At 37.1% G+C, this 15,704-nt stretch overlaps 1 protein-coding gene across 1 annotated transcript; it reads left to right on the plus strand.

Moving 5' to 3' along the window:
• Window positions 1–3,647: 3,647 nt before the first annotated feature.
• Window positions 3,648–4,907, plus strand: gjc2 (gap junction protein gamma 2). The gene has a single exon (XM_067362793.1). The coding sequence runs from the start codon at window positions 3,648–3,650 to the stop codon at window positions 4,905–4,907; it is 1,260 nt and encodes a 419-aa protein (XP_067218894.1).
• The last annotated feature ends 10,797 nt before the right edge of the window (window positions 4,908–15,704 follow it).

Here is a 15,704-nt window from a genome sequence, read left to right on the forward strand (position 1 = left end):
TACATATGTGTATAATACTTTTAATATCATTATGTTGTTCTAAGTTGATTAAACATATTTAATTTCATTAATTGCAAGCAAAAGTCTAACTACAACAATGAATTAGAAAAACGTCAACTTGAACAGAAATTTAATCATGCACATATTATAGCCTATAAACTTTTTTGTTTCAGCCCTGACAAAATGTTGCAAAACATTTTTTTAAACTGAAACGGTGGTGCGTTGAACACCCTGTTCTGATGACGCAGGAGTTGCAACTATGGCAGCTGAGAAGGCCATTCTGTGTGTTCTTTTTGAAGAATTTCCGGAGCCTGATGAAATCGGTATAAAAATGTGTTTAATACTGCAAAATACGCTCGATGTTACAGTCACTGCCCTTGCCGTCCTGACCCAGGTAGCCAGCGGAATCTGGCCAATTGCGGCTGAGTGTCGGCTCACTCGGCTGTGTACTGGCACTGGCATGCCAGAAGTGAGCCAGCTCTGGCCCAGTAATGGTTGCCAGATTTGGCCAGGCTTTGGTTGTGTGGATCTGGCCCGATTGTGGTTGACAAATGGCACATTAGGCACATTCGGCCCACTATGGGCCATAAGTGCTGGCCTCATTTTTCGTACGATATTGCCATTACAATCCTGGAGAAGGTTAGGTTGTGTATTGAGAGTGGATAGTTCAGGCCTGGGACATGGGGTCTAAGAACTTTTCAAAGTGGGTCATCTTTTGCCTATGTAGCAAACTGATCTGCATTTGTCATGAAATTACTTAAATGCAATATATTTTAATATAACATAATACATAATTACAACTTATTTATTGTTTTAAAAATATATATATTATGCTCTGGCCTCTCCCTATTAATGTTTGTTATTTTATTACATTAGTATTTTAATTTTATATAATTAAATAATTACCAAATTCAGTATATTTTAATGGATTAAACAAAACTTATTTATTGTTTTTAAAAAATATATGGCCTTTCCCTGTTATTGTTTGTTATTTTATTGTATTAGTATTTTAATTTTATATAATTAAATAATTACCAAATTCAGTAATGGATTAAAATTAATTTTAATGGATTAAACAATCAAAATATACAAACAAAAAAAGAATGAAGAAATCACCAAAGTCAATATATAGTTTTTAAAGCTGTATAACGTTTTGCCGCATTCTTTTTTTTTTTGTTTGATCTATTAAAATTAACTGAATTTGGTAATTATTTTATTCATAAAATTATACAATCAGTGACTGTCCCAGCTAACAATGTTTTTTAGGGACGGCACCCAAAATGATCAATTAATTCACTCCATAATCAGTATGTAATATAATGCTTCAAATCTACAATGTAAATGCTGCGCGACTTTTACGTGTTTTAATGCGTGCTTGCGCGTGATTATTCAAGTCGCATTTGAACTGGAGCGGAGAAAGTTACCATGGAAACGGCGCGGCACCTCTCAACTGACAAGCAGTGAACACCGTCTCTCACTGTTGTTTTCACTACTTTCAGGTAAGTTTAGTCCCTAAAATTACACAAATAGTACATACAAATATTCCTGACTCTTTCTTTAATGTAAATGACTGGCTTTCGTTGAATATTTACTTTATAGAAATGGTTTAGTGTCCTCGAAAAAGTCCGGTAGCATCTCAGCCGTTAGGCTAAAGTTAACTATAAGAGGTAAACTATAGACTAACTATAGACATGAACTTGTTTATGTAAGTTTGGGCTTTTAATCATATATCTTATGTGTATATGAGAGATTTTGATAGATTTGTAAAGGTTTTGCTGGTAAGCTAATTAATTTAACCTAAAAGTATGCACTATGTTCCCAGATTTTTCCATGCTGATGGCAGTGCAATTGGACATTGTGAACCATGTGACTGGTAAGTGATACCTCAAACATACACTGCCATTCAAAAGTTTAGGGTCAGATTTGTAATGTATTTGAAAGAAAACTTTTATGCCCACCACTGCTGCATTTATTTAAATTAAAATACAGTAAAAATAATATTGTGAAATTACAATTTTAAAATTCAGGTCTTAAAAAGCCTTAAAGTCCCTGTAAAGTCAATTCTGAGCATTGTTTCTAAACACATTATAAATGTTACAAATGTATTGCTGAAACACATTACAAAGACTGTGAACTATGTAGTAATGAATTGTGAAGTTAGAGCATTTTATATTTTTTTCAGGATTTTTTGGGCAGAGCTAAAACGGGGGGCTTGATGATGCACTGGAGCCCCTGAGCCTTTGTCAGTGCCGATATCTGTCGACAACAAAGAGTGTAAGTTGCCTTGTGTGCTTATAAGTAGTCCACAGTAACTCTACCAAATTTGCCACCCTCTCACGTGATTATTTGTTTATATGCATCAGTATAGCTGTAATGCTAAGATACTGATGACACTAAATCAATTTTAAAGTTTTTATCCAAAGTGAACTTTAAAGTCCTTGTATAGGTTTTTACATTGTTACATGCCAAGGAACCTTGGCGGGCATACCATTAAAACCCCAACTGACCAACAAAGATACCAATGATTGTGTAATGCTTAGAACTCAGTTTTGAATGGCTTCTAGAGGGCATGCTGCGGATCTGCACAGTATCTGCTTGTTTATATTTTTGAGTACTGCCAATATACATAGACCAGTCATTACGTGAAAATAACAGATCCAATCCTAAAATCCTGAAAGAAAATAAATAAAAAGAATAGACTTGTGTTTGTACTGCCCTCATCTTTGATTTTGTTTTTCCAAAACAGGAAGCCTGCTGAAGAAGACAGAGGACTGAGACAACACATGCACTTGAACACAAATACACACCCTATACATCTGAGATTTTTTTTTTTTTTTCGTCATGTGTAATTTTAATATTTGCTTTTGTATGTTTTAAACACTCAATTTTTAATGCATATTTTGAAATGAAATAAAAGCTCAGTTTGAATTAGTTAATTGTTTTCATTTTGGGAAACATGGCTATAGGCCCTACGGAAGAACATGGTACTGTTTTCTGTGGTATATTGCTCAATGATTTTACATGGGTTTCATATTAAATTACAGGTGTACATGGGATGTAACATACAGGTTTGTCTGAGCTCATCTAAAATATGAGTTGAAGCACCTGCAAAGAGGATTTGTGACTGTCACAAATAGTTTAGAGCCAATCACTGTAAAGCACTACACCTACAGTACAAAAGTGTGACACTTAAAGCCTCTGAAAAAAGCTTCCATTCTGCAGTTCAACTTCTTGAAATGAAAAATATTTGCATAGTAAGTTTATATATATATATATATATATATATATATATATATATATATATATATATATATATAAAATACTTATACGTACATATAGGCCTAGGTCTACTTAATTTTTATATACTCTTTATATACTTATATACAAGTTTATGCTCCTTATAAAATTCCTAATTTATCATCAGCATCACATTTATACTTTGTGGATAAAGCAATCCCTGAATGCCTTGTGTGATCAAATATGGTTAATGGCAAGAAACACTAGAAACTCAGAAACTAAACTATAAATATACTTGCTGTACATCTTACCTGTAAATGTACATTATAACAATGTATACTTTTTCTTTGACTTACCTTCCTCATTTTCCCTTATTTGCAGAACATAAGTAAAGAGTCTCTCCCACCAACATGAGTTGGAGCTTTCTCACTCGACTACTGGAGGAAATCCACAACCACTCCACGTTTGTGGGGAAAGTTTGGCTGACTGTCTTAATCATTTTCCGGATCGTTCTGACTGCAGTGGGTGGTGAATCAATCTACTCAGATGAGCAGACAAAGTTCACCTGCAACACTAAGCAGCCCGGCTGTGACAACGTATGCTATGATTCCTTTGCTCCACTCTCACATGTTCGGTTCTGGGTGTTCCAGATAATCATGATATCCACCCCCTCGGTCATGTATCTGGGTTATGCCATTCATAAGATCGCCCGTACCTCGGAGGAGGAATGGTGCAAGAGACAGATTTATCAAAAGAGGAGCCGCCACAATCAGTGGAGAAATGGACACCACCTAGTGGAGGTCTGTGGAAATGTAGAGGAGGAGGAGGAGGATGCAGAGCCAATGATCTATGAAGAAGACACTTTGGATGTGCAGGAAGTCAAACCAGAGACAGACAAAGGCAAAGGCCAAGATCCAGTGAAGCATGATGGTCGCCGTAGGATAATGCAAGAAGGCTTGATGAGAATGTATGTGCTTCAGCTTATATCCCGTGCCATCTTTGAGGTGGGATTCCTCACGGGTCAGTATCTTCTTTATGGCTTCCGTGTTAACCCTTCATATGTCTGCAACAAGATCCCATGTCCGCACAGAGTAGACTGCTTCGTTTCACGACCCACTGAGAAGACCATCTTTTTACTCATCATGTATGTGGTGAGCTGTCTTTGTCTGCTGCTCAATGTTTGTGAGATGTTCCACTTGGGGATTGGTGCCTTCCGTGACATTCTGCGTAAACGTCGAAGCCAGGACCAACGACTTTCCTACGGCTACCCTTACTCCAGGAACATTTCTAGTTCTCCACCAGGGTACAACCTTGTGTTTAAATCTGACAAACCAGGTCGCATTCCCAACAGCATAATTTTACATGACCAGAATATGGCTAGAGTGTTACCAGAACAGCATTGCACAAGTCCTGATGAGAATATTCCATCTGACCTGGCTACCTTGCATCACCATTTACGAGTAGCTCAGGAACAACTTGACATGGCGTTTCAGACATACAACACAAAAAACGCCCATATTTCCAGAACTAGCAGCCCTGTATCTGGTGGCACAATGACTGAGCAGAACCGGGTCAATACAGCTCAAGAGAAACAGGGTGCACGACCTAAAGCAAGCACTGAGAGGGCAGGGACAATAATAAAAAATGGAAAGACATCTGTGTGGATTTAATGGCATACTCTTACCTGACCATTACCCACAGAAAACATTTTGCCCCCACTAATGCAAACTACAGTTAGTAAGGGGATGATTGAGCATCATGTCCCCTGGTTCTATTGAACAATAAACAAAAATAAATATACTGTAGAAGGGTAGTATTCATTTCTATTCATTTCTTTCTTTACAATGTTGTAGTGTCCCCCTTTCTGTGAGTAATTCTTAATTTGCTTTGTTGTGAACACCAGTCAAGATGTCATTCCAGGGGTCAGTTTATGACAGGGCCCCTCTCTAACTGCTGGTGTGTAAGAAGATGTGCCACACCGTGATTGGATCTTTGGTGAATGAACATAAATAAATGTTCAGCAACATCAGATAAGATGTTGAGACAACTACCAGACACCTCTTCCAGAGCAGGAAGGGGGACCTTCTGCACCCACCAAAACCAAGGAGAAGACTTCTCATTGGATGACACATTGACTCTAACCATTAAACTCATTCCTAAGGTTTAGGAAAGGACTGCTATAAAAATTCCTTCAGGACCTCCTGGATGGAGCATCAGAAACTGAAATAAAGAGAGGCCACAGAGATCTATCTAAATCCATTCATACCTATGTTTGGAGGCCTTAATTTGATCTAAACTGCATCACATCCACTCCATCTTCATGCAAAGCACAGCTTATGTTAATGTTTACTGACTGCTAAAACAACAGGTCATGGGACAGACCTATTAACAGATAAACAAATGCATGGACGATGATTTAACCATTTCATATCGTGTTTGGTGTCTATCTGTTCCCTATGATGCCTTTAATAATTTGAAAGAGGTTTGGTAAAGAAATAATGCATGGGTAAAATGTTAAAGACACTATTTTAACACTGTACTTTATGCTATGCAAATGAGTTCCACACTAGGGTGGGCAACACCAGGGCTGCTTCAGATAACAGTAGCCAATCACACTCCAGGATCGGCAAGGTGCCACATTTCAATCTCCTCCTCATCAGAAAGGGATAAATATGTCCCCGGGGTAGACACACCCTTGTTCTGTTTCCAGCTCGACGGGGCAGGAGACATTAACAGACACTCCACGTTTCTGACCTGATGAGGAAAGAGACTACAAGACGTTTAAGGTGAAGCTTCCAGGAGCAAAACCTTTTACATTGCTTTCAGCTGCACTCTAGCTGCAAAAAGGGCCCCAGCATTGAGGGACTTCATCTGACCCTTACGGCTCCTACAGCAGCGCAGCCAGCCTGCAAAGGAACCTGTGAAGATTCATCTGACCCAGCTGCCCAGTCCATCCTAAAAGACCTTCTTGGCGCAACCGAAGTTCAGCATCCTCCAGCCCAGTGTGGCACGATTACTAGATCACAACTCCACACCCTTCCACTGCACGCAGCCTGCATCATCAGTGGAAAACGCCTCCACTACCAGACTGATCACCCGACTGTGTGGAACGTAAATATAAACTTACCAAACCTCTTTTCTAGAGACCTTGGCATTAGTTTATAGATACAGCATATGTTTTTCTAACCTGTTTAGATAACAGTAACTTGAGGTCAGCTTGTACAAATAATAGGGATATTATTTGTATTTGTTGAATGATATATAAGCAATTATTTATCACCATCATTTAGAGGTGCATATTCATTATTTTGTTATTAATCGTTGTGGTATTTACTCTTGCATGTCTATTGTTAATAAATTTAATTGATTTTATTATAACTGTGTGTTGCTTGTGTTGATGACTAAAGACCCTACTAGTTGACCGGACTCTCACAAATCCTTCAGATAAATCAGTTGACCGACTTCCTCCATTTTATATTAATTCTGAATTATTGAACAGCTCTTTTGGAGTGTTCTTAAATTGTTAAGATAGTATTCTTAACTGGTGCCCCGTGTTACAAAATAAGGAAGGGGGTCATCTGATACACTCATAACCACTCATAAACACGTGATCAAAAATCACTACGTCACCGGTGAATGGAGTAAAAATCACTACAGCTTTTAATTAATGCTACATATATTAAGTGCTAACCCAGCCAGCAATGAAACGTGGGGCCCAGATGGGTTAACTACGGGTTCCATGGGTACTGTGTGGGCATGGGCTTTGGCTGGGTGAAATCAGCGGGTCCCATGTAGGTTTTGTAGTACGAGTCCCACATAGGAAGCCCATATGAGCTGATTACATGGGCCCCATAAGGGACAGGCATGGGCCAAGTGGGCATGGGTTTGAACTGGGAATGCACATATGGGTCCTGCATAAAATTTTTATGGGCCAAGTGGGCATGGGTTTGAACTGGGAACACATATATGGGTCTTGAATGGCATATTTATGGGTGAAGTGGGCATGGGTTTGAACTGGGAATGCACATATGGGTCCTGCATAGAATTTTTATGGGTCAAGTGGGCATGGGTTTGAACTGGGAAAACATATATGGATCTTGCATGATATATTTATGGGCCAAGTGGGCATGGGTTTGATCTGGGAACACATATATGGGTCTTGAATGGCATATTTATGGGTCAAGTGGGCATGGGTTTGAACTGGGAATGCACATATGGGTCCTGCATAGAATTTTTATGGGCCAAGTGGGCATGGGTTTGAACTGGGAACACATATATGGGTCTTGAATGGCATATTTATGGGTGAAGTGGGCATGGGTTTGAACTGGGAATGCACACATGGGTCCTGCATAGAATGTTTATGGGTCAAGTGGGCATGGGTTTGAACGGGGAAAACATATATGGGTCTTGCATGATATATTTATGGGCCAAGTGGGCATGGGTTTGATCTGGGAACACATATATGGGTCTTGAACGGCATATTTATGGGTCAAGTGGGCATGGGTTTGAACTGGGAATGCACATATGGGTCCTGCATAGAATTTTTATGGGTCAAGTGGGCATGGGTTTGAACTGGGAAAACATATATGGGTCTTGCATGATATATTTATGGGCCAAGTTGGCATGGGTTTGAACTGGGAACACATATATGGGTCTTGCATGATATATTTATGGGCCAAGTTGGCATGGGTTTGAACTGGGAACACATATATGGGTCTTATATATATTTATACAACAGTTCTGTCTGGTTCTCGAATCTGATTGGCTGATAGCCATACGATATTTCAGTGATATCAGCACTCCTCCTACCTTTTCACCGTTTGTATCACTCCGCTTGAAGTGACCGTCATGGCGGCCGACCAAATCAACCGCAAGCTTTACAAATACTACTTGTTGTACCACAAACTGCAGTTTTAATAGTTTTTAGGCGATAATGTAGTTGTTTAGACCTGAAATATGTGACTCATATTTAATAACAGCGCCTATTTTACAACTTGTTTTGACGTTTTCGGAGATGTGAGCTCCAGGGCGTCAGCGACCGTTCAGTGCTTCTGTAACTGCCGAGAACAGCTTAGTCTCGGCCAGTGACTCGTGGATTTGCCGCTGGCTCTTATAGTGGTTAAACATGAGACATTATTCAATTTGAGTACATAGAACAGGCAATCTTTGGACTTTATTAATCTATTATTTGTTCCAGAGCAAGTCGAATTGTGCTATGTTAAATTTGATAATAAACAACGTTATGTTACATCATTATATATAGGCTAGCATATTGGCTTCAACTAGATGGGACATATCAGACGAAGACTCTTCTCCGCTCTTCAAATACGTAAAACATAAAACTTTATAAACATAGGGTTTTTTTAGTAAAGAAAACGCTTTACAATTTTTTTTTCTAACATCAGATCTTTATTTACCTTTGCATTGCACAGAGATGTCCAAACTGCGTGCACACTTCATTCACGAGGGGATGCGGATTAATGTAATGAAGTTTGATTGACAGTTTGAGGATCCAATGGAGTTAAGAGGTTTTGTCACAAGCTCTTTAAAATCATTTTCATTCCTTAAATATTTGTAAAACCCACATACAAGCGTAAATGTTTTTTGTTTTGTTTTTTGTACATAACTAGTGCTTTGTTTGACTGAACTGTACAATTGTGCTTATTTGTTGTTCAATAAATATTATTTTATATAAATATGTCCATTAGTAAGTAATATGGATTGAGTGAAAGTTACATTAATACGCCATTAGATGGCAGCAACACTTTACAGGAGGAATGAGTCAGTGAAGCACAAGAGACTTTTAAATTGAAAGGAACTTTTGCAAGTTGTTTTTAGTGCTGTAGTGTTATACAAAGATCGCTTTCCTCAGAGGACATTCAAACGGACTTTTATAATGGATATAATATTATGGACATCGACTTGAAGAATGAATGTAATGCAATACACTGTGTGCAGAATTATTAGGCAAGTTGATTTTCTGATCATATTTTTTTCCAAGCACATTTTACCAATTCCAATCCACATCAATCTTAATAACTACTATTAATATTGTTTTTAATCATTTATAAGTGATACATAATTGTTCATGAAGGCTGGAAATGAAAAATGCCCTATATTCAGGTGTGCAGAATTATTAGGCAGGTTTTCTTTTACAGATAAAATGAGCCAAAAAAGAGATTTAACTCAGACTGAAAAGTCAAAAATTATTAAATACTCATGAGAAGGACGCAATACTAATGTAATACTAGAAATTGCAAAGTTAAAGCATGACCATTGGACAGTGAAATGCTCATTGGGTCAGCGGGGTCATACAAAAACAGCTGGAAAAGCAAAGACACATGTTAACTGCAAAAGAATTAAGAATTAAGGTGAAGAATTAAGTGTGAAACCATCAGGAACCCTTTAGTCTCCAGCGCCACCATTTCCCAGAACTGAAACCTACCTGGAGTCTCCAGGAGTGTGAGGTGTCAGGATCTCAGAGACTTAGGTTAGCTAAAGAATCCTAAAAAATTACCCTCTCTTAATAAGAATCAAAAGCTGAAGTGTTATAAAATACATGAAGACTGGGTTTTTATAGGCCTCATAGACAGACAGCTTGAGAGTGACTCCCGAAGGACCAGCACCACATCCTCTTGTACCACTGTTTGAAGAATTTATTTTCCAGAATCTGGCAGTAAGTTTTGGAAGATCAATTAGTCCATCTCTGCAAGATGGACATTTCAGGATAAGAGATGGACTAAAAGTGAACTCCCACACCTTACTGCCAGATTCTGGAAAATAAATTCTTCAAACAGTGGTACAAGAGGATGTGGTGCTGGTCCTTCGGGAGTCACTCTCAAGCTGTCTGTCGATAAGGCCTATAAAAACCCAGTCTTCATGTATTTTATAACACTTCAGCTTGTGATTCTTATTAAGAGAGGTTCATTTTTTAGGATTCTTTAGCTAACCTAAGTCTCTGAGATCCTGACACCTCGCACTTCTGGAGACTCCAGGTAGGTTGCAGTTCTGGAAAATGGTGCCGCTGGAGACTAAATGGTTCCTGATGGTTTCACACTTAATTCTTCACCTTAATTCTTAATTATTTTGAAGTTAACATGTGTCTTTTCTTTTCCACCTGTTTTTGTATGACCCTCTCTTTTTTGGCTCATTTTGCCTGTAAAAGAAAACCTGCCTAATAATTCTGCACACCTGAATATAAGGCATTTTTCATTTCCAGCCTTCATGAACAATTATATATCACTTATAAATTATTAAAAACAATATTAATAGTAGTTCTTAAGATTGATGTGGATTGGAATTGGTAAAATGTGCTTGGAAAAAAAATATGATCAGAAAATCAACTTGCCTATTAATTCTGCACACAGTGTATAATGTATTGTGTTTGCTTTCAAACATGTATTTTACAGGATCTTCCTTCAATTTTTTTTCTATAATCTCTAGACCTTTCAGCTGATTTCTTGGGAGCCATTCTGGTTAAAAATTAAGAAAAAATAGTTTTAGGAAGTAAGGCATCTCATTTAAGTTTCATTGTAAAATAACACTATTATGCTTCTTTAACTTAATTTATAAACACATAATATGATATAGATAGTGACACAGAACATGTCATTACCACCATCACTTGTCATTACCATCACAACAAGTTGTGTGTTGGTAATGACGTGTTGCGGTAATGACATTTTTTTGTTTTTCAGGAAAAAAAGATGCTAGGTCATGGATTTGCTAACATCACTCAACAGCTAGTACAAAAAGAACTTTAAATACACATAAATCATGTGAATATATACATATGTTTATCATAATATTGCTGCTACAGCATTTATGGTAATGATGACGCTGAATAAGTCTACTCCATGATCAGAAGGAATTCATGATTAAATTACTTACTTTTTCAGACATCAAATGTCACTGTTCTTCCATGGCTGACATGTGCTCCCCTGCTGGTCTTCATTTCCATGGTTACGGCATAAACAAGTCTTACCCTCAAAAAAATCCTTGTTGTAATCATAGACTGTCGCGGTAATGACAGTATTGTTGTGGACAATACTAAATTGTTAAAAATATTCACAAATTGCACAGATATGAACCCAAATTATGCATCAAGTGCCTTTTTAAGTTACTGTTTAAACATATATTGTGATTTTTTAATGAACTGATAACATTTTATCACATTTTCAGAGCAGACAAGTTTTAAAGTCTGGGTTGGGGACAAGGCTTGAGTAGCCAAATATTAGTGATGAAAACATTTTTAAACATGGAAATCATACTGATTTTAGTGTATAACATTTTTTGGTGGTGCAATAAATATTATTTGAAATAACTAAACTATTTATTTTATAATATATTATTTTTAACATGAATGTATAATCTGGGGACATAAAAGTTCCCCTAATTGAAGAATCACCCATATATTATATAAAAATATATTTGTTTCAACCTTCATATACTTAAAATATATTTAAATATGTATTTCAGGGGCAGGAAAAATATATTTATATATGAAAATATATTTCAGGGCGCAAGAAAATACATTTCCAATCTTACAGTCGACAATGCAAATGTGCGTGGAAGAAAGCCTTGCGAACAAAACTATCCATTATGTTTGAAGAATTTTGAAAAACATGAATTTCCACATATTTTCCACATTGACACTTTGTTCACATATCTTCCCAAAAAATACCTGTGTAATAGTGATCATGGCACCTCACAAATGTGTGTTTTAGTCTATTACTTATTAATTAATTCATTTATTTATTAATTTAATTGTAATTTATTGTCAGTGTAATATAGCGTTTAGATCTACATCAAATACGAATAAATAGATTAATAAAATTGCTAGCTGTACGATGTTAACTGTGACGTAATTTGAATGGGAAACCACTAGCAGCGCTCACAGACTTTTGGAGTACTGCGCATGCGCGTCATTTTGAACTGTAACGGTCGTCAGTCAACCGGGAGTTTTCGGAGTAAAAGGTAAGAGCTAACGTTATAACTTTATTTTTAGTCGTCATTTTTCACATATGTAATGTTCATTGCTACTTTGAATGTATAATGTTTTATTGTCAAGGGTTTTTTTTTTTTACTTTAATTGTAAAATTAATGCCCCGTTTGTTTATTTGCTCACATGAGACGCATTTGATATTTTCAGATTTCCGTTTTAAAGTCAGTTGTTTTTAATTTGGACACTAGTGAAAACTAACGTTACACACAAAAAATGTGTAATATTTTTTTTTAAATTTCAGCTGTAGAGTGTTTGGGAGACGGTGCTGCCTGCTGTTGTCGATCTATGATGCTCCTGTCACTGATAGTGGCCTGTAACGTAAGTCTTTTTTTTTTTTTTTTTTTTTTTTTGGCTAAATTTAATGTTTTACTAAACTTGTTAAGTAGGCACACGTTATTTTCTCGTTATTAAAGTTCAGGCATATGCTGGTTTGGCATTAATGGCATTTCATACGCTCAATTTTTCTACTATTATTATTATCATTATTAATATAGCCTTACTATAATATAATTTTTATTCACTTTCTGCTGAATGACAAGCTGTTTTCGATTATCCAGTTGAGCCAGTGATTCAGTAAGTTGCTTGCAACAGAAGATGCTTATTTGTCACGACTTACAGGTTTACATGTGTCATTCATTACTGAAAAAAATCTGCTTTTTATTTTCAGTAGCAGAAGCAGAGACGGTTTGTGCAACAGCAACAAGGTGAGAATGATGAGACACTTTAAGAAGTAGATTTTTTTTTTTTTGATTAAGCACTGTTAAGCAAATTATATTATTTTATTTGTGTAATTTATGAATTGATATGTTCTCTGCACTTGTGTTAATATCTGTTTCTGTCTGGAACAGGTGCGGGTCAAAACCCATCTGTCAAGACGCTTGTCCACTTGCTGTCTGCCCCACCAGCCCAACGATTGTGCTGGAGAACCACAAGTCACAGGTACAGGATAATGTTCATAGTCAAGTCATCTTCATTTCTGTGGCACTTTATACAAAACAGCTTCACAGTAAAAAACATGAAATAGTCAACATGACCCTAGTTGAAGTGAAACACTAGGTGTGTGTTAGAAAAATACTAATATTTTAAAGTCTGTACATGCAAATGATTCCTCAAGCTTTAAAACACATCACAAATTACAACATGTTGACTTTGAGCCCATATTGGACAGTTGGCAAATCTGTAATGTAACAAATTTAACATAACAGTATTTTCCAAAAACACACCTATTGTTTCACTTCAGAAGAAGTTGATTAATCAACTGAGGTCATGTGGATTACCGTCATGTTCACTTTGGTTTTTGACCTTCTTGCGTGAACACACAGAGATGGATTATTTTTCTAAATATCTCTGTTTGTATTCCACAGAAAAAGAGAATGTCATAATCAACTGGAACAGCATGAGGGTAAATATCCCTTTGTTAAGTTAGCTTAACTGAGTGACTTTGTGATATTCCACTATCCCTTCATTTGTAAAAGTGAAAATGCAATGCAGAAGTGTAAAGAAAGGCTAATTCGACCTCTCCTCAATCATCAGTTTCTTTACTGTACTGTCTAAAAATATGCCCATTAAATATCTTTAAAATCCAGTATACCTGTAATTGTTTTAGTTCCAGTGTAAACAAAAATATCAGGAAATCCAAAACTAGTTAGAGGACAAAGTGCATGCCCTCTGTACCTGTACTGATGTTCAGTGATTGTGTTTTGTCTTTTGTATGAGTACAGTGGTAGAGACAGAGAAGAAGTGCCTTTGATGAGGAAACCATGGCAGCCATATATACGGTAAGTTAATACTTAGTGAAAGGAAAATTTACTAGAAACATTAAGTTCTAAAAAAATTACAGATTTTTGTCTCACAGTCAAGAAGAGATTTCCAAATGTGTCCAAAGAGGCTTTGAGGATTTGACGTGGGGAAAGTGAGACTTCTTGAAAGCAAAAAAGTTATATTTGTTTGAATATTGTAATTTTTTGAACATTGTAAAGTATGTTCCTTGCTGATTTTTATTCAAATGTTCACGTGTTATAGACAACAAATAAACAATTTTTCAAATGTGACATGTGAATGTATTTTCTTGGGTTGAAATATATGTATGTAATTTTTTTACCGTATGGGTTAATTTATTGCACATTTATTGGAAAGTTTGAATTTATCATAAGTCCGAATGTGCGAATATAAAACCAACTTTACCGAAGTCGTGCCGTCGAACTGTTGTATAAACGCAATATCACATTCGTAGCCGTGCGATATGGCTGTATATCAGCACGCAGTGATTACCTACGGACGAATCACAGCGTGCTGATATACAGCCATATCGCACGGCTACGAGTGTGATATTGCTCATATATCTATGGGTAAAAAAGAACATTGACAACACAAACGCCATGACTGTTTTGGATGTATTTTTTGGAGAGATGTTTTGTTTTCTTTTTTTCAGACATTTTTTTAAAAAAATATATTTTTTATTTATTTACCGGTATGTTGTAAAATTTTAATTGTTAAAGATTATGTATGTTGTTCAATGTATTATATAATGAGTGTATTTTGTATTGTATTTTTGGAGGGTTTTTTTTCAGAGATTTTTTTAAAATATATTTTTTAGTTTACCGTATGTTGTGACATTGTTTTTTAAAGATAATTTTTGTTGTTCAATTTAATATATTTCTTGCAGTTCAAAGCATCAAGTGTTCTGTATTTATCTTGTACTTACATTCATTCTTCATTTTTAATTTTTCTTAGATTGTTCCCGTAAATGAATGGTTGGGCTTACCTTGCATGAATTGCCCAGTTAGGACTAACATAAGATCCTTACAGAGCCCACTTTAAGCCCATATGGGCATTCACGGTTGAATCCTGGTGAAACCCACTTTAAACCCCTTTAGGCAGGTGGGGCCCAAATGGGTCTGACACAAATTGCCCGGTTAAGACCCACATAAGACCCTTACAGATCCCACTTAAAACCCACCTGGGCATCCATGGCTGGCCCCCATGTGGATCCCGGGTGCAAGCCCACTTTAAACCCCTTTAGGCAGATGGGGCCTAAATGGGTCTGTCATGAATTGCCCGGTTAAGACCCACATAAGACCCTTACAGATTCCACTTAAAACCCATCTGGGCATCCACGGCTGGTCCCCATGTGTATCCCGGGTGCAAGCCCACTTTAAACCCCTTCAGACTGGTGGGCCCCAAATGGGTTTGGCATGAATTGCCCAGTTAGGACCCACACAAGACCCTTACAGATCCCACTTAAAACCCATCTGGGCATCCATGGCTGGCCGCCATGTGGATCCCGGGTGTAAGCCCACTTTAAACCCCTTTGGGCAGGTGGGGCCCAAATGGGTTTGGCATGAATTGCCCAGTTAGGACCCATGCAGTACCCTTACAGGTCCCACTTTTAGTACGTCTGGGCTTCCACGGCTTGCCCCAATGTGGATCCCGGGTGCAAGCCCATAATGGGGCCCACATTTGC

This window comes from Chanodichthys erythropterus, chromosome 16, assembly GCF_024489055.1.
Source record: "Chanodichthys erythropterus isolate Z2021 chromosome 16, ASM2448905v1, whole genome shotgun sequence".
Classification (NCBI taxonomy): Eukaryota; Metazoa; Chordata; class Actinopteri; order Cypriniformes; family Xenocyprididae; genus Chanodichthys; species Chanodichthys erythropterus.

Excerpts from the sequence above, each read along its gene's own strand:
- gjc2 (XM_067362793.1), top strand. The coding sequence starts at position 3,648 with ATGAGTTGGAGCTTTCTCACTCGACTACTGGAGGAAATCCACAACCAC.